At 38.1% G+C, this 26,986-nt stretch overlaps 3 protein-coding genes across 3 annotated transcripts; 2 read left to right on the top strand and 1 right to left on the bottom strand.

Moving 5' to 3' along the window:
- Positions 1 to 8,930: 8,930 nt before the first annotated feature.
- On the top strand, positions 8,931 to 9,851 carry LOC137995389 (adenosine receptor A2a-like). The gene has a single exon (XM_068840948.1). It carries the CDS (start codon positions 8,931 to 8,933, stop codon positions 9,849 to 9,851), a length of 921 nt encoding a protein of 306 aa, XP_068697049.1.
- A 9,131-nt stretch (positions 9,852 to 18,982) lies between these two features.
- On the top strand, positions 18,983 to 19,915 carry LOC137995390 (trace amine-associated receptor 2-like). The gene has a single exon (XM_068840949.1). The coding sequence runs from the start codon at positions 18,983 to 18,985 to the stop codon at positions 19,913 to 19,915; it is 933 nt and encodes a 310-aa protein (XP_068697050.1).
- A 4,671-nt stretch (positions 19,916 to 24,586) lies between these two features.
- Positions 24,587 to 25,519, bottom strand: LOC137995391 (adenosine receptor A2a-like). The gene has a single exon (XM_068840950.1). The coding sequence runs from the start codon at positions 25,517 to 25,519 to the stop codon at positions 24,587 to 24,589; it is 933 nt and encodes a 310-aa protein (XP_068697051.1).
- Positions 25,520 to 26,986: the final 1,467 nt, after the last annotated feature.

Below are 26,986 nucleotides of genomic sequence, written 5' to 3' on the forward strand. Positions count from 1 at the left end.
GTTCCTGTCTTTAAGCTAAGCTTGGTAACTCCACCAGCTGTTTTTGTGTCTTTGTTGATCGTTACCTCGGTAGTCTGGTCGACCTGGAGACGGCCAAAAGTACTTCCTTCAGACAGCTGAACGGAGAAGTGTCCTGCCATCATTCCCTGATGAACACCAGGGTGGTCAGTCTGCAGATTTATCATCTCTGCCAAGTACACAGGTAGGTATCTGGCGTAGTTAACCTTATCGTACGCGAAACACCATTGTATCATCGCTCGGATAGCATGAAGGTGTAACCGCCAGTTTCCTTCTCTGGAAGCTCTTATCAATGCCAGCAGGTTGTCGACAATATCAACGTAAGACATCCAGAACTTGGACTGTTCACCATTACTACTCCGGAGATGGTTTAAGAACGCTTCCCACAATCGATGAACTTCTCCAAAACCAGTGCTTTGTAGAGTTGCATTGTGTGCTCGTTGAGTGATATCATTTGCAACTTCCGCCACTTGTTCTCCTAAAGTGCGAACCGCAGGTAACTTGTTTGGATGTTCTTCATTTACCCATAGGGCAAACTGTTTCCAAGCTAACCTCATCAAAGCTTCATATATGCACTTGTGAACTCTTACGCCTCGATTATACATCTTCGCTTCCCAGTAAGAACATTTTGAATGGATCCCTCAGCAATCACTACTGACTCTTTCACCTGATATGTAAGGGTTGATAGGTTGAAGTTCCTGTGTGATTGTTCTCTGTTTTCGCTTCTCAATAACTGGTGCTGCTGCAGTAAGAAGGTGTGGACCATACAGTTGAGGCTGGACTATAATACCGTTTACACGATGAGTCTTTCCTTCCCCTGTTAGCGTCTCCTCTAAACGGTCAATATTATCCCATGCTAAGTTCGTAAAAAGGTTGGCTTGAATAGCTTTGGGAATAATTGGGCTTTGGTTTAGACTACTGGCAATTTTCTCTATACAAAGTGCAGTGTCGTTTTCCTCAAGCTGGTGGTATCATATACCATGTCCAAACCTGTTCAATATTTGCAAAAGCTCAACATTGCCTGTCAGGGTATTCACACCATACGATAAAAGAACTTGCTTTGGGGGGCTTTGTTTTACCGCATGTTACAGCATAGACGATGTCTTGACTAAAAGAGCAGACAAGATTCACGATTCGTTGTGATGGATTACCGACATCAGCTGTAAGCACACTCATCAACAAACGCTTTAGACTCTGTGGAACGGGAAATGACCGGATGTCTACGTCAGATGGATGTATTGGCCATGGTGACTTCCATTTCATGTCCAACATGGACTTGCGGATGTAAGTGGAACTCTGGTCGATTATCTTACCAATATCGCTCGAATGATGTTTCAGAATGTCAAGCTCTTTCTTCATGACCAAATTCATCTTCAGAATGTCATCCACACTCAAATTCTCTGGAACAACAATAAGCTTTCCCTTGTCATCTGGAAATATTAATAAAATAGAGCCAAACTGCGCCTCTATTTTTCTCCTTATATGCTTTCTGGTTGCCTCACTCAATTTCTCTTTTCCTCGAGCTTGCGCTAATACTTCAAGCTTTGAGGTAAGCTCTATCATTGTAACAACCCATTTTTTTTCCAATGACTTCTAACCGGATGTATTTGAATAGATCACTAAAAGCCTTTTCCTCTGCATCATCCCTTACTTCGTCTGTAGAGGAAGAACTTGGGCTAGGTTTTTCGGGTCTGGTATATTCTCTGTAACATGATCGGTGGTAGTGCGCTTCTGAAGCGATTATGTCCCTGCTGGTAACAGCTAAAATCTCCTGGTCACATTTGGCGAGGGCTTTCTCTCTTAGCGTCTTGTCGACTCTGAGTTGAGCAGCCTTACCTAAGGACTCTCGAGAAGAGGTTGAGCGGATGTACTTCACTTTTTCGCAGAAAATACAATCTTTGCTTTATACTCGTGTTGGTGGGGTTACATTTCTTTTCTTTGCTGCTTGTATGAAATCTTCATCCTCTTCGTCGTGGGGGTTCTGACTCTTTCTCTTTATTGTTTCCAAGTCTCTTTTCATGGTGAATATACTTCGACATTTTCTATGGTAAAATATTGAAGGGGCCTCGCGCTCTTCCAGATTTTGTGCGACATCTAGCACAGGTGTAAACTTACGAATTTTTGCAGCCTCGAATAGTGTCAACCATGATTCATAACTTTGGGGGCTGATGAGATGATCATCCGAGTCAGTTTGAACAGTTTTCGAATGAAGGATACATGTATGGTTGCCTAGTTTGCTAGCCATAGAGGTTCAGTAAAGACTGAAAACAGATAATAAAAACGTGTTGAGTTATTGATGCAAAAAATGATGCTTAAAAGGCTTCAGTCTAAACATGTGTTCATCATGGCTTCGTTGTTGTATCAAATCCATAGAATTGAATAAAACTAACCTTAAAGCAACGATGTCAATTCCTGATTACTTTTGATACCTCAAACTTACATCAATTGTAGACTCGATCAAAAACTATTACAAAATGAAGCAAAATATTTGCAATCCTTCGAGTGTTTCTTATCTATAATTCTATCATAGCATATTCTGTAAATATTGTATGCTTTTTGTGTATCAGATAGAGTTTTTATGGTACACTTATTTCATTTATAACATCAAAGACACCAACATATTCGAAATAAGTAAAAATATGCCATGCAACTCCTACCTTTTCAACTGTCATAAACAAATATTTAGCAAGCCGCCATCTTAAAAACTTCCAGTGATAACAGAGAAGAATTATCTCTAAAATAAAGTGTTTTTTGGTTATATAATCATCTAGTTCTCTGCTCTAGTGCAAATTCTTTTAAAAGACATATTTTAGACTTGTTTTTTACATCAATAATAGTACGAAAATTGCAAATAATTCATTAGTTCTTACCTCGTGGCTTTCCATAGAAGCGTTTTATCAGGTGATCAGCGGATGCTACCATTAGCGCACGCTCTGGCATATCTTTGCATAAAACATCATTAAAATACTTTCTTTATCATATTCAAATATTTTCAAGTAATTTCTGGTTCTTAAAATAAAAACCGACAAGTTTTTAAAGTGATTGTAAACAAAATGCGAAATTTGAAGGATTTCACTACTTACCTCTACCCTCTTAAAATCTCGGTATAGCTAAGAGTGACAGATTGCTATCACATATATTTGTTAACTACAGGTACTCTACTTTTCAAAAAGTAGTGTTAGCCTTTGTCCCCCTAGGTGGTACTCACAACCCCCCTGGCTCATGCACATTATAACATAAGGGCAAAATTTTCTTGTCACAGTTAATTAAGGTGGCTCAAACCGGTTTCCGCACTTGAAAGAAACGTTCTCATATAGAAGGATTGACACTACAACATTTTATCACTTAACAGCAATGTTATGGTACCATGTCAAACACCAATTATTGCTGAAAAAGATTCGGTCATTTTTGTGACGTAAAACGTTACCGTGGCAACAGGAAAGCCCTGCAAAAACACCCCATATTTTGGCTTTAGCTGCTCATATCTCAAAAACGAACTGGGTGACCCCCATTTTTTATTTCTGAAATGTAATCGACATGCCAGAATGAAACTTTCTGCAAAGATTAAAAAGATCCTGTGGAGCAGATTCAGAGCCACCTTAAATAATTGAAAATTTAAGATAGCTCTGAATCTACTCCACAGAATTCTTTTAAACTTTGCAGAGAGTTCTATCTTGGCCTGCTGATTACTTCTGTGCGATAAAAAATTGGGGTCACCGAGTTCGTTTTTCAGATATGAGCAACTAAAGCTAAAATATAGGGTGTTTTTGAAAGGCTTTCTTATTACCATGGTAACTTGTTACGTCACAAAAATGACTGCATCTTGTTAAGCAATAATTGATGTTTTACATGGTACCATAACATTGCTGTTACGTGATAAAGTATTGTAGCGTCAATCTTTCTAATAACAAGGTCTCCCTAAAAGTGTTGAAACTGTTTTGAGCCACCTTAAGCAACCGGAGCTCGCATATCGTGGCCTTCCCGCAGCACCTGTGTGGTCAGTCGAAAGGAGAGCCTGAGAAACGTCCTGCCCATCAACCTTAAATTCTCTTCGAAGGGTCTGAGAATCGAGTACGTCTCTGAGATTTCTTATGAATGCAGTTACATCTGCAGATCTCTAATGAAAGGTTTTTGACCAGGCCTTAATTTCGCTTCTCTAGACAGTAATAGCGTTTATGCTTGTTCTTACTCGTCTAGTTGACGACACCAGCATACTGCGCTATCTATATCATCAGTGGACAACTGACTTCTGGCGCCGTGTATCACACGGACAAGAGAATCGAAGAAGACATCAACATTTGGAATCCATTGAGCCGCCATGTTTTTGATTGGTACAGCCATGCTTTCGTTTTTCTCGGGATACGGGTCAGCTCATTTGCATAAGATCACACGCCGAAATATATGTCGACACTGCAGCCTCGATATATACGTCGAAAAATACATTAAAACGAGGCAATATAAAACGAGATCCATACATCGATTTGGACATATATTTTTCCAAACTGTGGACACATATATTGCAAGTGGAGATAAATATTGACATTTCGACATTTATATTTGGATCTGGACATACATATCGAAATTTGAACATATATATTGACATTTCGACATTTTGATCATATTTGACAAGCATAGTTGGGCTCCCGAAAAGGAAAAACATTTTTTGATTCCATTAGAATGCGTTTTTTTGGGAAAATCCGAAAAACGAATTCTTGAATCCAAAAAAGGACTTTGCGTTTTTTTTTTTTTTGGCGAAATCCAAAAACGGATCATAAATCCAAAGTATCCACACTCGAGGAGGATACTTCGGCTTAAATCTAAATCCGGATTTCTTGGCTTCACCATTTCAGCGTAAATGGGAAAGGATTTGAAAAAAGTCTTTTTGACAAGCGGATTTCCATGCAAAAATGGTACACAACAGCTGCTACCGTACAATGCAGTTTAGCCCAAATGTTTTTCTTTTTTACGGAACGATCGAAGACACGAATTGGCCTAAAATAATTAGGTTTCCTTCAAATCTCAGACCAGAAATTACACTTAACGTTTCTTGACAGCAAATATTGTTAGCACCTAAGACAAAGCTTAAAAAAGTAAACTGCGAAAATACCCTTGTAAGTTGGCACTGTTTTTACGTCATTTCTTTTTATCGATCACTAAGGTTAAATTCTGGTGGCATTTTCATTGAAGAATTTCTCTAAAACAAACCAATTAACTACTACTCTTTCTTTTGAAATTGCACACAATTCGGGGTTTGTTTGTTTGCGCTGTGATGGCAAATAATTCTTTTTCGGATTTTGCGTTTTTTTAACACATGGTTGGAGAATCCATTCATCCGAAATCACAAATCCGTTTTCGGAATTTCCCAAAAAAAGGCACACTAAGATAACAATAAGCTTAATGCTCTCATTTGTGAAATAGTTTGAGCTTAAATTGTTTAACTTCCTAGTCGTTTATCTTTGTTTACATCTTTTGATGTAGACTAATGAATATATAAATTAGTTTTGTAGCTATCAGAAAAAATCCTTGCAATACACTGTAACTTTAATTATATTTAACAGTTATTTGCCAAAAGCAAAGTGAGTATACTCCTGAGACAAATAATTGTGTGAGTATAACTTTGAAGCTGACAAAACAACAGAGAATTGATAATCGACACAGTGTATTTCAGTTGTAAAGGTCACGTGTGCTTGTGGGAGCCCTGTCATTTTGTTTTGCTTTATATTCACCGCCTAGTGCGGTGAATATAACATCATATTCTTATTTCTGTAGGAAACCACTCAACCAATCAGATAGCTGGAAATTCCTTGTTCTTCTCTTAAATTATACCAATTACTTATAATTATGGTTGCTGTTATTCCAGCCCAGCATTTTATAGCTCTAGTGGCGTTCAGACATAGAAATTTGATACTCTCATGAATTATAGCAATTAAAATCTGTGAAATATTTCACAGTTGTTTTCTTTTTCTGATTTTGGAAAAAAAATGGAGACTTTTGATCAGTTGATATTCGGTGACTTACGTAGAATAAGCACTTTAAGTTGTATTGCGTTAAGTCACCTTAAGTCGTCTTAATTCACCTGATTTTTTGGGAAACTTTTTCTTAATTTAAAAAGTCGCCGTAAGTCTCCTTAAGTCGCTTTAAGTTGCCATAAGTTACGGCGACTTAAGGTCCCAGAGTAGCCCTTTGTAATGGCTTCGTGGCAAAAAAAAAAATAAATAAATGAAAATCGTACGCCGGAGAATTTTGTTGCCTTTAGAACAGTCTTAGTAAGGAAAAATTTGTGACTCATTTAAGCATGCGTCTCTTAAAATCTTTTAGGCATATAGTTTTCGACATGAAGATGAAAGATTATTTCTAATCATGAATGGGGTTACCCTCGAAACCGGTGAACGCTCAAAGCGTTCTTACGGCTGCTAATTCGTCCTCTAAAACAATATTTTCGTTGTCGTTTCCAGTAGCTTGATAAATGATGCTCAAAAAAAAAAAAAAAACAAAAAAAATCAGGACACAAAAGAGGAAAAAAATCTTTATTCTTGGTTGGGCAAAAATAGTAATCTTTTCATTTAAGTTTCGATTGTATCAAGCTGCACAAGTGTGGCGAGCTATAAATCAGATGAAATAAGGTGGGAAAACCTGAACCCGGTGAAAAATCTGTTAACTGAGGAGCACAATACAGAAGCGACAAACTCAACCCACATGAGACGCTGAGTCCGCGAATTGAAACTCTGTTTCGAAATATTCGTCCACACGAGGGAAACTATAAATTTCCGTTTGTTTAATTGGAGTACTAGTGCACTCCTACTAATGAAATATATTATTTCTTACCAATCGTCTTATATAGATATCGTGTATATGGCTTTAAAAGAAATTTATTGCCCAGAGGAAATAAATGGATGTGACATGCTTAGTTGGCTATTTCCCATGTTACAGTTTTTCCAACATCGACCTTTCACGAAATTAGCTCTAATAGGCACTGAAACGGTCTCATCAGGTTAATCTTTATTTCTGTGACGTTTCTATCAAATCTTTAATGTGTGAAAAATTATATAACTAAGGAACATCAGTTTTCTTGTGGTGTTCAACAGGAAAGAAGCTAATAAAAAGCAATTCACTTATCCCTGAACAAAATAAGTTTTCTATCTCTTAGTTTCGTTTATTTCATGGAACATCAGAGGGAATTATCACCTTCCCGGCCTGCTTTTCGATATTTTGCTTGTTTTCTTTTTTCTTGCCTGGGTTGTTGCTTTGATGCCTCATGATCTGAAAAACGCTTTTGCTACTCTCATCTTGTAAAAAAAAAAACAACCTGGACATACATGTAACTCCTGTTTGAAAAGAATTAATTTTCGAGGGATATCAGTGTTAATGTTTAATTATGGCATGTTTACTCGCGTAAGATAATCATTGGAGGGGGGGGGGGGGGGGGGGTCCCCAAAAAAAAAAAAGGTAAAATGGGGGTGTTTGAAAAATATAAACACTCTTAAGGACGGGAGGGGGTAAATAGTGACAACAAAAATAATTGTAGACAGCCAATGTAAACACATTCAACAAATGATAACACTCATCATGTTTGCTTCGTTTCGTACATAAATAATGCATTTTTCTTTTTAAAATCACATTAATAGTTCCTTAAAATCTTACCTGTCTTTTTCTCCTTTGGTTCTGTTTTAACACCTAGTGCCGTATTGTCAACATAGAATACCCAGAAGATATATAAGCTGCAAATTTTCTGCCATTCAAAAACCATTTCAAGAAAATGTAAAGAATATAAAATCTTGATAGTGTGTTAAATGGGGTTGACAGGCCAACACGATTCCCTTGTACGTGGTCTGGTTCCTTTTCCTTTGTCATAATTTTGCTCTCTCGAGTACATATTTGAGTGGACACCTCTTTCAGGCGCTTACTATAAGATTTCATTTAGCAATGGTGTTGATTTTCTCAGCCATAATATACAACTTTACAGGGACAGGGAGGAATTAGAACTGAGAGGAAGGTTGGGGTTTGTTGTGTCTTGGGTTCGAACTATGCTATTACTATATGCGCAGTGAAAAACGTACGATGTGTTCTCCACAACATGCTTTAATTAATCAAATGAATCAGGTTATAACTATTTAAAACGATATCCAAGTACTTATCTAATTGCGGTTGATGAGTGTCTATAATTTTAGGGATACTAAATGGGGTTCCCTGAAAATGTTTAATGCGGCAAGTAGGGGTCCTCCGATTTTTTTAGATATTAATCAATTAAAAGAGGCATCAGTTTTAACTAAAGACTCTAGTCTGAAAGCTAGACTGGACTATGACAGCTTTTAAAATTAAACAAGAATTCAAATTTTTAAAGGGTCCGTCCTCTTATGTATGTTATTGCATACGGTCTTCAACACCTTGTTTTTCTTGAACAAATTGTCTTGCCAAACTCGGCAGTAAAAAAGGCTTACTTTACGTTTAGAGGTTTCACGGGGGCTACCCTGGATGCCAGAGGTTCCGGTCTTCGTAATACAGCCCACGAAGACAGCCCACGCAGAAACTCGGCGAGAGTATTTCGAGAGCGCTTCATTTGATACTCATAAGAAGTTGCACCTCGACAGGGGCATCCAACGGAGTTGTTCTGCAAAATAGGTGTTCCGCAGGTGTGTATCTGCTCAACATAAAAAAAAACACCAGCGTCCTTTTTTTTTTGGAGTGTCAAAAATTATAGTCCATAGTCCAGAGTCCAGAATCCAGTCTTGCTTTTGGACTATGCCCTTTAATCTTTACTGTTGCGTCATTGAATCTACGATATCATGAGAAAAACCAACCCACAGAACATTTGCTCTATATTGTGTTGTTAAGCCGCCAAGGAAGGCAATGAATAAGAAACAGTTATCCAGTAAAACTAATCATTTTTCCATTTCTTTGTATCGTAAAGTGACATGGCAAACCTCACTGTTTCAAACTTGACAAACGTTACTGAAATTAATGGCGAAGCAAAAGATGTCTTCAGCGTGGTTATTATTTCTATAAGCATCATCATTAACGTTATCGTCTGTCCGTTAACAATTGGATTGAACGTGTTGGTGATAATGGCGATAAAAAAAAGACCGAGACTTCAGAGCAACTCGAACATCATGTTGGCGTGTTTAGCCGTCACAGATGTGCTTTCAGGTCTGATCTCCCAGCCTTCGTTTATAATATGGCAGATACTCTTCCTTCTTGGAAGTGACATCGCTGACGTTTTCTTTGAGATTATCGCGGTTAGCATTGTCTTACTGTCGTATTCCTCGGCTCTTCATCTCATGATGGTTGTTGGCGAGAAACTGATAGCAATCAAATATCCGTTTTGGTACCCCAACTTTGTGACAACACGAAACATTAAGATGGGTGTCTTGTTTTGCTGGGTATACAGTAGTTCTTTCGGAATAACTCTTGGCCTGATCAACTCAAAGAGCGCTCTGTATTTAATTTCTGTCTCTCATATCTTTTATGCGTGCGTTGTTTTCGTTTCTTGTTCTTACATAGTCCTTTTCTTTGAAACCCGTCGGCACCAAAAGCTGATCAAGGCTCAACAGCTACCGCAAGGACAAGTAGAAACATTCCTTAAGGAGAGTAAAGCATTGAAGACAACAGTATTAGTGGTCGGTGCTGTTGGACTATGCTTGTTGCCAGCATTTTTCTACCTTGTTCTGTTAGCTGCTCGATTTGTACCAAGAATGGATTCAATGGATGTAATTGTACGCACTTTCTTGATGATAAACTCTGTTCTTAATCCACTGATTTATTGCTGGCGACAAGAAGAAATAAGAAAGTTTTTATTTAGAATTTTGTCGCAAGCGGTGCATCCTATAAACTTTTAGTTTACCTGTTTACATTTATGGGGTTTTGCAATATTTCCTTACCCCATTTATCAGTTTTAAAGCCATAAATCTAAGCATATTCAACTCTGAAGATCTAGGCGTTTTTTTAAGATCACTTGGGCATACATGGAAATATATCAACGGTCCATGGCAGACTGAGGGTGCGTTCGATTGACCGTATTCCGTAATAGGAATACATGGAATATAAGTTACAAATCCTTCGTTTTTACGGAGATTCACATTAAAATTGTCAAACATCTGCTAAAATGCTATTTTAAACATATTTTTGTTATTCTTGCTACTTCGAAACGCGCCAAACATACCGTTTTAATCATCACTCCACGTATTCTTATTCCGGAATAGGGTCAATCGAACGCGCCCTAAAATAGGAATGATTTTACACCACGTTTAACCATGTCAGGTTCAGTGCACTATTTTGTTTCGATCATTATTGTTTCTTGAAATATCCTTCCTGGATTCTTACATGTATATGCCAGGAAACTTTAAAAGCAACAAACCGATGAAAACTCGAAGATGAGTCTGTGATATTATGACAATCGGAAATATGTCTTTCGTCTTTACCGTACATGATGATGATAGCATGTGTTCAAACCTATTTGGTCGAATCGGATTAAACTTAAAATCCATGAAACCATAACGATAAGCGGTATTAAATATACCTGATCATTTGTAAACGCGTTGTGAAAAATTGCTATGTTGCATTTGTGGGAGAACAATTGAGGTAAAAATAAAGCAAAAAAATCTACAGTATTAGTGCATTTATACTACGTATACAGGCTGAGAAATTTCTGAAATTTGATTGGCTAAGACCAGTAGTAAACTGTAAAATTAACTAGTTGAAATGACTGATTAAAATTGTCGTGTGTTGCATCAGAGACAAAAATTGTCTATACTAGCTGGATGCTTTTGGTTTGAAATAAATATTTAAAAGCGGATGAAGCAACTATCAACAGAGTTATTTTTACTTTTAATCAAGTGGTATTTTTACCCAGTTTCTTTTCGGGTAGAATAATCACTATCTTCAGTTAAAAGGAACCATTCAAAGTTAGTTAATGCAACCGAGTTAGAAAAGTAACCAGGGAGCATCTGGGAGAACCCATTTTTTTAGTTGCTTTCCTTAATTTAACTACCACAACGTAAACAGTAGATTAAATAAGTGGCCGGGATACAGGTTGCCATTGACTTACGAAGGTGCTTTTTTTTTCGCTGTTGCTATATGGCCGGTAAGCAGTCAAGGTGTTGAAAACACTAAATGACCAGCAGTCCCATATTTTTTTTTTGAGTGCCACAAACATGCTTTCGTCCTCTGAGTCCAGCATAAACCAAGCACTGGACTTGAGATCGATCTAAAAATCATTTCAGGATTACTTGACCTTTCTTAATCGACATACGGTCATTTGGATTGACTGGAATTCGTCGATTTGACAATTTTTTCAAAAACAGATATCGGACTGCTGGTCACTTAGTGTTGTTAGCACCTTAACTGGCAGTCGACCTGAAAAAACTTCCAAGTGCCACAAATCACGGTTCGTCCTCTGAGCCCAGCATAAACCAAGCGCTTGCCCTTTCGTTATCGACATGCGATGGTACATACGATGGTTTGGATTGACTGAGATTCTTCGATTTGACAATTTAAAAAATATATATGACTGCTGGTCACTTAGTATTTCTAACACCTTGACCAGTTACCGGCCATATCGCTACAACGTTTTGATTTTCACTTCACTTTCTTGAGATCGTCGTTAAGGCGACAAATGAGCTTCGCTTACCAGTTACGTTCGTTCTATGGAAGGAATCATGTTCTACTGCGATCGAAACTACAAACGGCTCACCGTTATACTAACGTAAAAGGGAACAGAGGCCCTAATTGAGACAAAGAAGCCGCTCTTAGCTATTTAATTCGGGTGATTTTGAAAAACGCTCACAATTTCAACTTGTACTAAATTCCGTAATTCCACAGGTTGCAGTTTGATAACAAAGAGAGAGCCACCAATACGGCTTCAATAAGTAATAGAAACAAACGCGATGTTCTTACTCATTGACGAGGAAGTCAAAATATACCGCAAAACGGGTAACACTGAAGCTAGACAAAATGTATTGAAAATCTCCCCTCTTGAAACGTGAATAACGAAGCTTAAGTATCATTGGATAATTTTTCCGCAAGTTAATATCAATATCAATTTAAACCTTTCAAACAGTTTCCTGTAAACGTTCGTGACTGCCTGGTGAGCATTCACTGTATTTTTCACTACGTATCTGTGTCACTAAATTTCGATGCGTTTGATATGCTTGCTCCGAGTCACTTCCAAAATGGGCCTCTGGATCATTCAAAACAGCTCGGTTGCAATGCGCGGAGGAGTATACTCCATGACCTGTTCATTATGACACGATATTCATGGGCTCCCAACGTCAATTTTGGGAAAATATCTGTTCGGAAGACGATTTGAGATCTAGATTTTTCGGAACATTTCTTGTAAAATTTCTTGCTTGCCTGCCTGTCCTAAGATTTTCGAACATCTAAAAAATGGTACAATTGCCCATTTTTAACGGACGTTTGCCCTAAAAAGGTCACCTAGAATTTTCAGGAGCCTTTTTTTTGGCTGAACAAATTTTCGAAAAGGTAAGTTTTGCTCCCTATAACTGTCGGATCACTCCGATAAAAAAAAAAACTACGGGATAAAAATATGCCTATATCTACAGTTTAAATACCAAAATACGTTTTTGAACTATATTTTCGTTGGGTGCCCCTGGATATTGACGAATACGTAGTAATAGGAAACAGTATGTTCGGTTGTTATGGTGTGGCACTCACCGACGAAGCCACAAACGTGTCGCCCAGGTGAGACCTACCAGTCTTGTGTTGTTTCATTTTAAGTAATTCATTCTTTAGTTCTTAAGGATTGATTTGCTTTAACAATTGATTGTTTTCATTTTAAACATACATGCAACTGGTGCCTCCAAGTCTTCAACCAGTCTTGATTTTCCTTTAGATAACCAAACGTGGATAAGTTTGACTATACGAAAGAAACTAGACGCATAACTGCGTGAACTCGGGCTTCAGTCTAGAAAATCGAAATATTTTCCGCGAACATAGCCTGCTGCAGGCGTTGGCGTTTCAAAGTGTAATAGACGAGAGAATGAAGGAATTGATACCAGACTTTTATGTGCCTATCCTTCATATAAGCAAAAGGAGATAAAGAGAGAGAGGGAAAAGTAAGTTGCCTCCTATCTTTTTCCCGCTCTACTCATTTTTCCCCAACGTATATTCACTTCACTTAGTCTACTTTGCAGCACGTAGCTGAGCACAGAAGTGCGAAAGTATTCCTTTTTTTTTCAATGTTAATCATTTCTGTAATGTGTATTAGGAAATCTTATGGTTTCACGTATAACTTGAAGTAATTTTCTTTCAAATTGCATGAGGAAAAAAAACGTGATTTAGAATTATTAATATATACGAAATAAAAGTATGAGCGTGGGATTGATAGTGTAAGAAGTGCTCATTTTATAAGGGAGCAAATAGTCATTATTGCTATCAATAATAATAATGAGTTTTCTTCAAAATTTGAACGTGTCTTACAAAGTATAAAATCGTTCAAGCTCTGAATATTGTCCAGGCGGCATACTAACTATGAAAGTTTTCAAGTTCTTAATATTGCCAGATGCTGTACGACGTACTAACTATAAAAACTTCGAAGTTGTTGTCCAATACAAACTATCAAATCTTTCAAGCTCCGAATATTGTCCAGATCCTATATATTAACTGTAAAATCTTTCAAGTTCTCAATGTTCTATTTACAAACAGTAAGCTTAACATTAACGACGCGATATCAGGAACTTATAGAACATTTTCAACTGTATGAGGATTTATATTGTAAGTAGCTGTGATATCTTCAACAAACAACAGTTCTTCAGTGATAGAGGCCTCATCCATTGATAAGACTTCGTCATGGAGGATTTTGGCAAGTGATTCATCGCCGAATTTAACGCAAAGCTCACCATAATCACTAAGTTCCAATTTGACCTTCTCGGCCAGTTAAACCGTATTTACGTCTGTGAGTTTCCATCCTTCCACATCTAGCTCTTGCAGCTTACAATCCGAGAAATGCAATCTCCTTGAACCTTGTGGTTACATTTTAGACACTAGGAATTTTTCGCTGCCCTGGATCTCTTTGATCGTGACTGTTACCAAGTCGGGAGCACTGTTGTCATCACGGTCGCTCGTCAACAGAGCGATTTCTGTAACTACCTGATCATACACGCACTTGCGCAAGAGCTACGATGTAGAGGAACCCAACTGAGAACTTGTCGATATTGCCTTCCCAGATGTCTAATGGTATACTTGAGGTGTTGTCTGCTTGCTGCTTGGAAGAGTTTCAGCTTCTTTGATCCAACGATTGTCGTGTCCTTTATCTGTGTTATCTTTACTCTTATGGTAACAGTGTCCCACTGATTGTGTTTATTACATACGTCAATGATCGGGGCTGGTGTTGTGTCTATGTGCCTGCAATTTGCATAACTACCATTTATGCGCCCAAAACAAGTCGGTCTCGCCTTTGTCGCATAAATTCGCGGTGGCATAATTATATTCGCTATTTTTGCAAGGTAATACTCAGCACATGCATTTACTTTTCGCTTCTCTTGGCTTTGCAAAGACGGAATGGATACAGAAGAAGTCGAAACAAAGAAAGTTCTCCATCAAGTTGCCTTAGAGAATCTGCCTCTCTGGGACTCCTCGAGACATTAAACTTGATTCGTGTTGATCTTCTTCTCAGCCATCAATGAACAGTGATCGCGAACTGAGAGTCGAATTCAGAAGCAATCTTAATTTAATCGGATAAGTCGCATAAAAGTATTTCAAACGCTGGAAAAAATCTGTTCAAACGACAATATATCCAGCTGATTGGAAACTATACGTGTAGGAAGATGAGTTTTGAACCTCTCGCGCGACTTACCGACAGTGACAACATTCTATATTCGCGACGACTGTCATGCAAACGGTTTGCGTGGAAAAAAGGTACTCTTGTGTGATCCCTTGATATACATTTCTTTGAACGGGCTTTTTGGCAGCAAAAGATTTTGGTTTGATATTTATTCTGATGATCAAGTCATTGGGACATTTGTTTCCATGTGATACGTATAACTCCCGCCGCCGTGACAGTCATAAAGCAATATAAGCACTATATACGCGTTATAAAAGGAGATTCGACCGTGCATTGCCCTGAAAAATATCGTCTTGTTGCGAGTTTTGTATATCACCTTCTTCCTAAGATGTTGCCGCAAAGAAGTTCTTGCGGTCTGGATTTCTTAACGGAAAGAAGTTCTTGCGGTGTCAACTTCTGACCGCAAAGAAGTTCATACATGAATTTTCGCCAATACCGAGGAGAGCCTGGAATTTGTTTCAGAAATAAGTAGGCTTGATTTTGATAAATGAAGTTTTGCAGGATTTGTGTATTTGACCTGACTTGTGATGCCGTAACACTTCTTAAGAGCAATATTAATACTGCTAGGTACTTTTTTCTGCTCAATAATAAACTGTGCATAGAAAAGATACTCTGGATTTGTAGCAAACCGCCCACTATAATGCAACGGTCTGGCATTAAAGTTTTTAACTTCTTACAATTTAATATCTCTTTCAGAAGTGTAACCAAATTTACCATAAGGAAATAATACTGGGGATGCAAGTTTTTCACATTGTTTATCAGTCATTAAAGACACTGGGTGTTTGTTTTCTCCAGGGGCTATATTGTAAATGTCTCTACCTGTAGAGCTATTGGAGTTATGTTCGTCACTAATTATGGGGTAATCTGGAATGACTGACTGCAGCCATGTCTCATTGACAAGTGACCTATGCTCATTTAAAGCCACTTCCACTTCCTCTTCATTTTCCTGTTGTTACTAGGAGTATTGTTTGAAAGATTGTTTAGTCCTACATTTACCAAATTATCAAAATTTGCACTGTTGTTTTGACAGTTTTTTGGTAAATAATGAGTTTGTGTTATCAACCTCGTCATCCATTATACTTGACAGGTCCGGGGTAATATTTGTGCAATCAATCTGTATATCTTTGTAGAGGATATTTTTGACTGTGACTGTAGCCTTGGCTGTCAGCGAAAAACTGTATAGGTAGCCGCGCCTTCGTATGGTACCCTCCCGCCATTTTGGTAGTCTCTTTCAATCATGAACGAAAGTCCCCGGTATGGACACCGCGGCAAAATGAGTGCGCATGCTCTGCTTCGAACACAATTGAGAGGCTTTTGAGCGCTTTTCTTTGATTCGGTGGTGGAGAAAAAGTTCTTGGAGCTTTTGATGATCAAGATCTCACGCTCAACATGGCCTAGACAGAAAAACTAAACAGTAGTTCCGAGTTTTTTCCAACAAGAAAGTCAAAAGGGGTAAGCTTATTTTTTTAGGCATCAAATATTTATTTGTTTTTTAAATTTCTGTTTTGTCAAAACCTCTGACATGTTAAAACCTCTGACATGTGATACGAGAGCCATAGATACTTCGATGACCTGGTTGTCCACAGCAGGAGCAATGGGTAGTCTGGTAGATGTGATGCTGTCTCCTCTCCAACTCTGTGTTGCTTTGCAGGACACACTACTAGTAGGTTGTGGTATGATTAAATTTAATTGATATCTAGATCTCTGCTGATTTCATTGTCCCAGTCATCTGACCTTAAGTAATCTTGTGGAAAGTGTTGATATCTGACTGGCTGTCATTTTGACTGTCATTACTTTCAACAACTGTTTTTATCTGCATTGTTAGAGAAGACCTCTTATTAAGGGAGTCAGTTAAGTTGTTTAGCTTTTTTAGAAAGAGATCTTTTCAAATAGGGCACAGATTTCCAAGTTTTTTCAAGTATCTCAAGTGACATTTGTGCATGAAAACGAGCAAGTGTCAATAATATTATTGTTTTACTTTGATCAGTTTCCTGCTGTTTCCTAAACATGTCATTTGTTCTGATTTCCGTGCTGAAATCTAAAACTCTTCCTGCTGTGTGTGCTGATCTGGTCAAACTATGCATGGCAAGCAACATTCCAAATTGTTTTCAGAGATTGTGATGAGGAGTTCAGCGTTGAAAATTTTATTGGTTTTGTGATGAAAAAAAGCCAGGGTTGTTATTCATCTCTCATTTTTTTCCTGCATGAGATCATGCATGATGACAACGGTATTACTTTAAATCTAACGTCACAGATACTGAGCATGTCAATTAATAAAAGATGATTTCTAAACAGCTCGTCAAAATTGTCTAGAAAAGGGACAGTAATTAATTTCTTGCCACACCCGTCTAATTCAATGTTTGACCAAGAAAATATAACTTGTTCTTTTTTTTTATTATTCAAGTAAACTGTCTTATTTTCATGAATACAGCTGTATGTTATTCTAGGCTTTCTCTCGGTACTTATAACAATAAAATTAGAGAGATATTTAAACCTAACTGAAACTGGAAGGATTGTCAGATTTGGAACTGTTAGTTGGTTTAATGCGGGGACTTCACAGTGCATCGATTCAAAAGCGCTTTACAATCTGCAACATATGCCGTACAGGGGAATAGGTACCTAATCTTTACAGTAGCAGTGATGGGGTTGGCTTATTGCCGATTCGGCTTTTAGCCACTTACAGACCTTGTTTAACTAGTCTCAGTCTCTGGTCATGACTTCCTTTATTCTTTTTAAATCTGAAGTGAGGAATAAAGAGATATCAAGAAGTTATCAATACGAAGACTCATGTTAATTTCGTCGATAATCACTTCCGTTTCATTTCGTCAAATTCAAGCATAAAGAAATTTGTGCGTGGGTGGAGTTTCGTTTTATTACTTTCCTTACTCCTCTGTTCACCCATCATCACTTGAGATCGTGTTGAATAAAAGTTTTCCTTGGCAGTGTAAATGGAAAAAAATATGACGTTATTCCTTAACAAGGACACTTTTCAAGGAAAAACTTGTCAAGGACGATATTTGCTAGTGTAAATTACTTGTCAAGTGCACTTGTCAAGGAAAACGTGCTATATTTTCATTTGCACTACCAAGGAAAACTTGTCAAGGAGAACTTGCTAGTGTATACAGTCGGTAAATTTTCCTTGAATCGTGGACTTGTCAAGGAAAACTAGCTAGTGTAAATGAGGCCTTAATTTTTAGTCATGTTTAATCGTGTCGGATTGGGCTTTAAATCCACGTAACGACAGTGATATAAATCTTGTAGTTCCGGTTGTCGTGCTTAATAGGGTTTTTTTAAAATTGCAGTTGTTTTTTGAGTAGAGATTTAGTTTCCCACAAAGTTTGGTTTATTTGTTAACCCCATAATTTTTTTTTGGATTTTCTTTTAACTCTCATCCATACATACAATGTTCCCTCGTTACTTGCTAATTAGTGAATGCTTTACTTTCTAAGAGTGGAGAGAAACCCTTACTTGTAAGGTTGCTTCTTCCGTCACCGGACATTATGATTTTCCAATCTTCTCAACCTTGCCATATGATGTCAGCTGCTTTGACAAAACTTCATTTGAGTTACAGTCTCTCACTTAGTAGAACAGTTATCAAGACATGCTCAGCGAGATTAACTCGAGACTTACCTGACTATTTCCTTTACCTTAACCGACAAACTTTTTTTTTTTACTTCTCCCCTTTTGCGCGTTTTAATGTTTTTCAGCAACCTTTATCGAAACAACGAAAACATGACTTTATAAAAAGTGTTGTTAAAGGTAAATTAACCTCTGTGAAAGAGATTTAAGCTGATGTTTGGACCGTAATCCCTTTATTGGAAACGCGTCATCTTCATGTTAATTCAGTAAGCGCCTATCAAATGAAAATTTCCTGGCTTTGTTTTTGTTTTTGTTTCGGCCTTTCAAAGGTAGACTTACTGGCTTTGTTTTTCCAACTCGCGAAGGTAACTGTAATGCTAACCAATTAACCGAGCCATAAAAGTTTTAAAACTCTATCATTTATAGGTAAGGCGTTCACTAAATCTTCCATGACTTCAATATGTGTGTGAAAAATCATCTCTTAAAACATTTGCTCTCTTGTGACGTTAAACCGGAAAGAAGGTAAGATATAAGCAACTCACTTACCCCTAAAAGTAACCAGTTTTCCATTGCTCTGTATCCCTGATCAACATGGAAAACGTTACTGTCTCGAACTTGACAATTGTTACAATGAACGGCGAAGCGAATTCGAACTATGTCTTCAGCGTTGTTTTCATTTCCATAATTGTCTTCATTAACGTTATCGCCTGTCCATTCACAATCGGACTGAACGTGTTTGTGATAAAGGGTGTAAAAAGAAGACCGAAACTTCAGAGCAACTCGAACATCTTGCTGGCGTGTTTAGCTGTCACTGATGTGATGACAGGTCTGATCTCACAGCCTTCGTTTATACTATGGCAGACCTTCTTCCTGCTTGATGGCGACATCACCTATTACTTCTCTGCCGTTCACAAGCTTTGCATGATCGTGTTGTCTTACTCGTCGGCTCTTCATCTCATGATGGTTGTCGGCGAGAAACTGATTGCAATTAAACATCCATTTTGGTACCCCTACGCTATGACAACACGAACCATAAAGATGGGAGCCTTTTTTTGCTGGGTATATAGCAGTTCGTTTGGAATGCCTCTTCGCCTTATCGGTGGTAGCAGCGCCCTGTATTTTCTTTCTGGCTCTCATGTCTTTTTTGTGTGTATTATTTTCGTTTCTTGTTCTTACGTAATCCTTTATTTTGAGACCCGTCGCCACCAAAAGATGATTAAAGCTCAGCAGCTACCTCAAGAACAAGTAGAAACATTCCTTAAGGAGAGTAAAGCGTTGAAGACAACAGTATTAGTGGTCGGTGCTGTTGGACTGTGTTTGTTGCCAGTATTTTTCTACCTTGTTCTGTTCGCTGTTCGATTTTTCCGCTTGAGACGTTATCTTCTCCATCCAATGGATGCAATGGTACGCACTTTCCTGATGATAAACTCTGTTCTTAATCCATTGATTTATTGCTGGCGACAAGAAGAAATGAGGAAGTTTGTATTTAGAGCTTCAGTGCATGCGGTGCATCCAATTGACTAGATTGAAGTATAGGTTAACAAGGTACCTTGTAAGAAAGGTTACACCTGCACTTCAGTGTACTCCTTATCATTGATTTACATACATAGTTAACGATATATCGCTATAGGTGAAGCAAACGGTAAATCTAGTACATTTACTGTAAAATAACAATCGGCTACACATCCGATTGTGTGGGCCCCCTGTGTTGATTCGAATCGAGTGTGGAATACATAAAAAGCGATTACGTCATTCATGGAATTTGGGCAGTGTGTTGAATAAGATCGTGCTTGTTTTGAACTTTTATTTCGCCAGGAGCGACAGTCGTTGACTTAACTGTATTTTTTCCATTATTTTTCGCATTATTAGACAAGAGAAGTGAATTGGCGTGCTGTTTTATTGAAGCGAGTTCAGAGATCGGGTAAAAAGGGGGAATGAAGTATAGCCAAGCAAAGAACATGTTAGAACTTGCAAGGATTACGTCATTCGCAGGGAAATAACCACCGTACTTAAGATAGCCGTTTCATATGGGATTGAAATCTAGCACTTCACATTACACTCTATTCAGTTAACTCTGTTTGAAGAAGTGTTTGCGATCATATGATTCACAAAATTAAAGAAAGGGTAAAAGTAATGTATTTTGTTTTGCTGTTGTGGTCGTTGTAACAAACGAGATAGACTATTGATCGAGTTACGAGTTGAGTTGAGTTTGAGTTGAGTTTGAGCTGAGTTTGAGTTAAGATTGAGTCAAAATTGAGTTAATATTGAGTTACGGTTTTTGGCATTTTTGGCACTTAAATATAATAAATATTAAGTAGAAGTCACTGAGAAGAGCACGAAACACCGTTTTCGTGAAGTTCACAGGTGTATATTTGCAAAATGGTTTTAACCTGATCAAAACAATCTTGAAATTTCATGCACGGTAGTATTCTTGTTTACCAGTTTACCAGTTTTAGCACTTGGACTCCTTCGATTTGACTACTACCTCTTTTGCTGTTATGTGGTGTCATCGATCAGTAATCCCTTCAGAAGATTATGCCAAACCGACTACAAGGCTGATGAAAAGACCAGACCACAACACCGTACTCTTTTCGACTAGTATGTGCGATCTTTAATATCCCACAGAGTTTATGAACATTGAAGGTTGTGAGACGGGACCTGCGATTTATAGTCCTTATTCGCGAAGACTTGAAAGTCTAACCATTTGCGGATGTTATTACAAAGGCAGCACTTTCTCTTCAATTATTTTAGGACCATGAGTGTTGCGGGTCTGGCCGGAGTCGAACTCACGATCTCCTGCATAACAAACTGAGCCACGGGCGCGCTGTTGTTCCTTCTAGCAATCAAGTCTATCGATGCTGAAAAGATGTCTTCTTGTAAGGCTAAGGATGGGATTTACTGTTAAGCCAGCTTAGAGGCTTTATGGAACTGTTGTTTTTATTGCGATTCGGGACTTTTCCTGTTGAGGAGAAAACGATTTGTGGAGTGAGGTCTGGCCGGCGATGGATGGAGTTACCGGCCTTCCTATTATTTCAGTAACGGCCTTCCGGATGACTTCACTAAACGGCGTCAGAATGGCTCGAAACTCGGCAAAAGAGACAAGTTGGTCACACATTTGAGGTAGGAAAACTTTATTACAAATGAGATAGTTATTTACACAACTTTTTTACGATCGGTGATTTTCCCATACAATTCTCTATATACACAAGCTGTCGCATACACCACGTATTTTCAGCTTGGGGAGCCTGTGGTGATGCCGGACGACAAATACGGTTCATGATAGCGGCCGGGCCTGCTTAAACTGGCTTAACAATAAAGCTCATGTATCCCTCTAAGAAGACATCGTTTTTGACGTCGATAGACTTAACAGCAGCAACGAGAATGATGCCGTGAAAGGTGTAATAATTATAAGATTGTTTTGATCATTGGAAAGCCATGCCATTTTGCAAAATTTTATGCAAATATATCTTTCAACGCGGAGAAAACACTTTTCGAAGTGACTTGTACTGAATATTCACTACTTTTAATCAGGAGCACCCAACGTCAATTTTCGGAAAATATCTATTCGGAAGACGATTTGAGATCTAGAATTTTCGGAACATTTGTTTTAAAATTCCTTGCTTGCCTGCCTGTCCTAGGATTTTCGAACATGGTATGATTGCCCATTTTTACCGGGTTTTTACCCTTAACAGCTCACCTAGAATTTCGGGGGCCTTTTTTTCTGACTGAAAATTTTCGAAAAGGTAAGTTTCGAGCGTTAGCCCTTCATCAGAGCGAAGGATTCGCTCTGACGCTCTGATTCGCTCTGACGAATCCTCAGCTGACGAAAGTGTCAGCTTTTAGAATCTCTGTACGGTGGCCAATTTACATTATCAACTCCGTTGATAAAACCAAATTTTTTTAGGCTTTATTTTAGTTTCGCGTGGTACGTACTGTAGAGTTAGCGATGTGAGGACATAAGAGAACATAAAATTATGGGAGAAGCTAAAAGTGGGCCTGATCGCAGGTTATCAATGGGCTAAAGATAAAAATCTAGAAGTCGTAGTCTTACTGAATTTCCATTTTCCTATAATTTTACTCAACTCTTTCTACCCTACTCCAAAGTAGGATATTTCAGGATCCACAACATTAGGTACCTTGTTAAAATGCAGACAGTCTTTAATTTAAGATTAATAAGCTTTTTTGTTCTCGGCTAAACGATTACAGTATGAAATAAATGTCGCTTTGCGAAGTGCGCCCATTCAATTTGTCTGTCGCGTATCTCAACCGTTTTGTTGAGCAAGGTTTTATTGAAAATAGTAATTTAAAAACACAGTTTGCAAGATCTGTTCGAGTTCCGTGGATGTGTAGTCACCTGACAAAGAAAACTGACAAAGTGGAGTTTTCGGTACGTTTTGAAACAAGGCTAGATTGCAGAATACCCTGCCAACCAAATTAGCATTCTCATTAGCATTCTCGGAAAATGTTAGCTTTCATTTTACGGTTCGGTTAACTACACTTTTCACGAGATCGTGTGAAGAGGAAAGCACTCGTTTAGAAGCTTGCCCTTTAACAGTTTTCTTTTCATTCATCGATTTCGGGACTGTGGACCGCGTTGGTAGCTTTTTTAGTAGGACATTTGGTGGGCCGAGTATTCTGCTATTGCTCCTGAAACAATACCGTTCAAAACTGGATAACAATGGTAGCTCTCATAGTCATAAAATCAATTATCGAGGAACATTGTACTCTTCTCAGTTTGGACAAGAAAAACACTGTCTTATTATTGTGTCTTCGTTGCCATAGTGTCAGACTACCTGTATGTGACCTCTTATGAGCTTGCATTGGTGTCTGTTACTCATACTGGGATGACTACACAATAATAATAATATCTCTTTCGAAGTAAATCAAACGAGGCATATTTTAAACTCGTTCGTATCCAGAAATAGACACACTGTCTGATTATTGTGTCCTTGTTGCCATGGTTTCAGACTACCTGTATGTGACCTCTTATGAGCTTGCTTGGTGTCTGTTACTTATACTGTGATGACAGCACAATAATAATAATAATAATACAATTTCTGTCGAAGTAAATTCACGCTCACGCTGACGCTCCTCCGTTTTGAGAAATGTACTCTCTTTTTGAAGTCCTTGAGGCTATAGTACTAGTAATTCTTAGTTTTAAATTATCAAACTGCTTTTCTGTTAACGAAAAATATTGCTACACACCATCACAAATTCAATGTTTATGAGTACGGTATCCCTCACGTTTTATGTCATCGCACATGTTATAAATTTTATAAAGAGAAGTAGCAGGTATTTTCTTCTACCAAAATTATCTATGGAAGTGCCAAAAAGAATGATGAGAAAAAAGGTAAGGAGGACGAGCAAACTATGGCAGAATTGTTTTCAGCTCACTGCCACTCATCGCCGTTCGTAAGCAAAATCTCAGTTATTACAAACCCATCCCCCCTCATTGCTAGGTTTTGGATCAAAATATGACCATTTTTCCCGTCTTTCAAAGCCAATTTTAAAATTGTGAAATTTCAATCAAAAGGTTCTAAACGCAGCAAGATGTATTTAATAAGATTTCGGAGAAATAAGAAAAGTGGGAAAGTGTGATAGGAACTTTAATGACTGCTCAAGATGATGGAAACTGCAATGATCATGTGAGCAGTAACGAATGAAAAACCTGACGGGTTTACTACGAAATCAAAAAAAGTGACCAGCTTCCAATTGCCTTGATAGCTCAATCAATTGGTTTGGCTATCAATTGATAACTCAATTGGTGGAACATTGCATCGGTATCGCAGAGCTCACGTTGAACACCGAACAAGGCTTTGCTGTCGGTGCTGCGTAATTAAAGTTCATAACTATGATGATGTTAAGTGGTACCTGAGATAATTGCCTATGTAGATAAGGAATAAATTATAGGAATTATATGAAATGCCTCTCACGTATATCCCCCTCGCCTTTCATTATCATTCACCAAAAAAATATCGCATGAAACGAAGGGTTAAAAGTTGATGACTAAGATTTTTTTATTGTTTCCACTTATTTTCTGGACATTTCGGACGATCACTTCATCAGCTGGTGATTACTTCTCTTTTAAATTTCATGGATAAAGAGAAGCGCTAGCATTAACCGCTAGTTTAAGGAGTACACTGAAGTGCAGGTGTAACCTTTCTTATAAGTCACCTTGTTAGCCTTTACTTCAATCTAGTCAGTTGGATGAACCGCATGCACTGAAGCTCTAAATACAAACTTCCTCATTTCTTCTTGTCGCCAGCAATAAATCAATGGATTAAGAACAGAGTTTATCATCAGGAAAGTGCGTACCATTGCATCCATTGGATGGAGAAGATAACGTCTCAAGCGGAAAAATCGAACAGCGAACAGAACAAGGTAGAAAAATGCTGGCAACAAACACAGTCCAACAGCACCGACCACTAACACTGTTGTCTTCAACGCTTTACTCTCCTTAAGGAATGTTTCTACTTGTTCTTGAGGTAGCTGCTGAGCTTTAATCATCTTTTTGTGGCGACGGGTTTCAAAGTAAAGGATTACGTAAGAACAAGAAACGAAAATAACACACACCAACAAGACATGAGAGGCAGAAAGAAAATACAGGGCGCTGCTACCACGGATCAGGTGAATAGGCATCCCAAACGAACTGCTATATACCCAGCAAAAAAAGACTCCCATCTTTATGGTTCGTGTTGTCATAGCGTAGGGGTACCAAAACGGATATTTGATTGCAATCAGTTTCTCGCCGACAACCATCATGAGATGAAGAGCCGACGAGTAAGACAACACAACAAGGCAAAGCTTGTGAACGGCAGAGAAGTAATAGGCGATGTCGCTATCAAGCAGGAAGAAGGTCTGCCATAGAATAAACGAAGGCTGTGAGATCAGACCTGTCACCACATCAGTGACGGCTAAACACGCCAGCAAGATGTTCGAGTTGCTCTGAAGTCTTGGTCTTCTTTTTACACCATTTATCACCAACACATTCAGTCCGATTGTGAATGGACAGGCGATAACATTAATGAAGATAATTATGGAAATGAAAACCACGCTGAAGACATAGTTCGAATTCGCTTCGCCGTTCATTGTAACAATTGTCAAGTTCGAAACAGTGAGGTTTGCCATGTTTTTCCGGATACAGAGCAATGGAAAACTGGTTACTTCTAGGGATAAGTGAGTTGCTTATCTATTACCTTCTTTCCGGTTTAACGTCACAAGAGAGCAAATGTTTTATGAGATGATTTTTCACACACATATTGAAATCATTGAAGATTTAGTGAACGCCTTACCTATAAATGATAGAGTTTTAAAACTTTTACGGCTCGGTTAATTGGTTAGCATTACAATTACCTTGGAAAAACAAAGCCAGGAAGTCTACCTTTGAAAGGCGCAAACAAAAACAAAAACAAAGCCAGGAAATCTTCATTTGATAGGCGCTTACTGAATCAACATGAAGATGACGCGTTTCCAATAAAGGGATTACGGTCCAAACGTCAGCTTAAATCTCTTTCACAGAGGTTAATTTACCTTTAACAACACCTGTTATAAAGTCATGTTTTCGTTGCTTCGATAAAGGTTGCTGAAAAACATTAAAATGCGCAAAAGAGGAGAAGTTAAAAAAGTAGTTTGTTGGTTAAGGTAAGTCAGGTAAGTCTCAAGTTCACCTAGCTGAGCATGTCTTGATAACTGTTCTACGAAGTGAGACACTGTAACGCAAATGAAGTTTTGTCAAAGCAGCTGACATCAAATGGCAAGGTTGAGAAGATCGGAAAATCATAATATCCGGTGAAAAACTCACCGAGAAAAATAGAACCATAAAACTGAACCAACATAAGGTGCTGCTGAGTCCACGAATAGAAACGGTTATTTAATAGTAGTATCATCAGTTTCACTAGCAACCGTTGTGGTATTTATGGTCTTGAGGGAAGAATCAACCTTACAAGAAAGGGTTTCTCTCCACTCTTAGCAAGTAAAGCATTCACTAATTAGCAAGTATCGTGGTATGTTGAATGTGAGTTATAAGAAAATCAAAAAACAAAAATCATGGGGTTAACAAATAAACCAACTTTGTGCGAAACTAAAATCTCTATATAAAAAAACAACTGCAAATTAAAAAGCTATTATAAGCACGACAACCGGAACTATACAAGATTTATATCGCTTTCGTTACGTGGATTTAAAGCCCAATCCGACACGATTAAACATGACTAAAAATTAAGGCCTCATTTACACAAGCAAGTTTTCCATGACAAGTTCACTAGTCAAGGAAAACTTGCCAACTGTATACAATATCAAGTTCTCCTTGACAAGTTTTCCTAGGTAGTGCAAATGAAAATATAGCAAGTTTTCCTTGACAAGTGCACTTGACAAGTAATTTACACTAGCATATATCGTCCTTGACACGTTTTTCCTCGAAAAGTGTCCTTGTCATATTTTTTTCCATTTACACTGCCAGGAAAAACTTTCATTCAACACGATCTCAAGTGATGCTGTGTGAACAGAGGAGTAAGGAGAGTAATAAAACGAAACTCCACCCACGTACAAATTTCTTTATGCTTGAATTTGACGAAATGAAACGGAAGTGATTATCGA

Source organism: Montipora foliosa, chromosome 3 (genome assembly GCF_036669935.1).
Source record: "Montipora foliosa isolate CH-2021 chromosome 3, ASM3666993v2, whole genome shotgun sequence".
Taxonomy (NCBI): Eukaryota; Metazoa; Cnidaria; class Anthozoa; order Scleractinia; family Acroporidae; genus Montipora; species Montipora foliosa.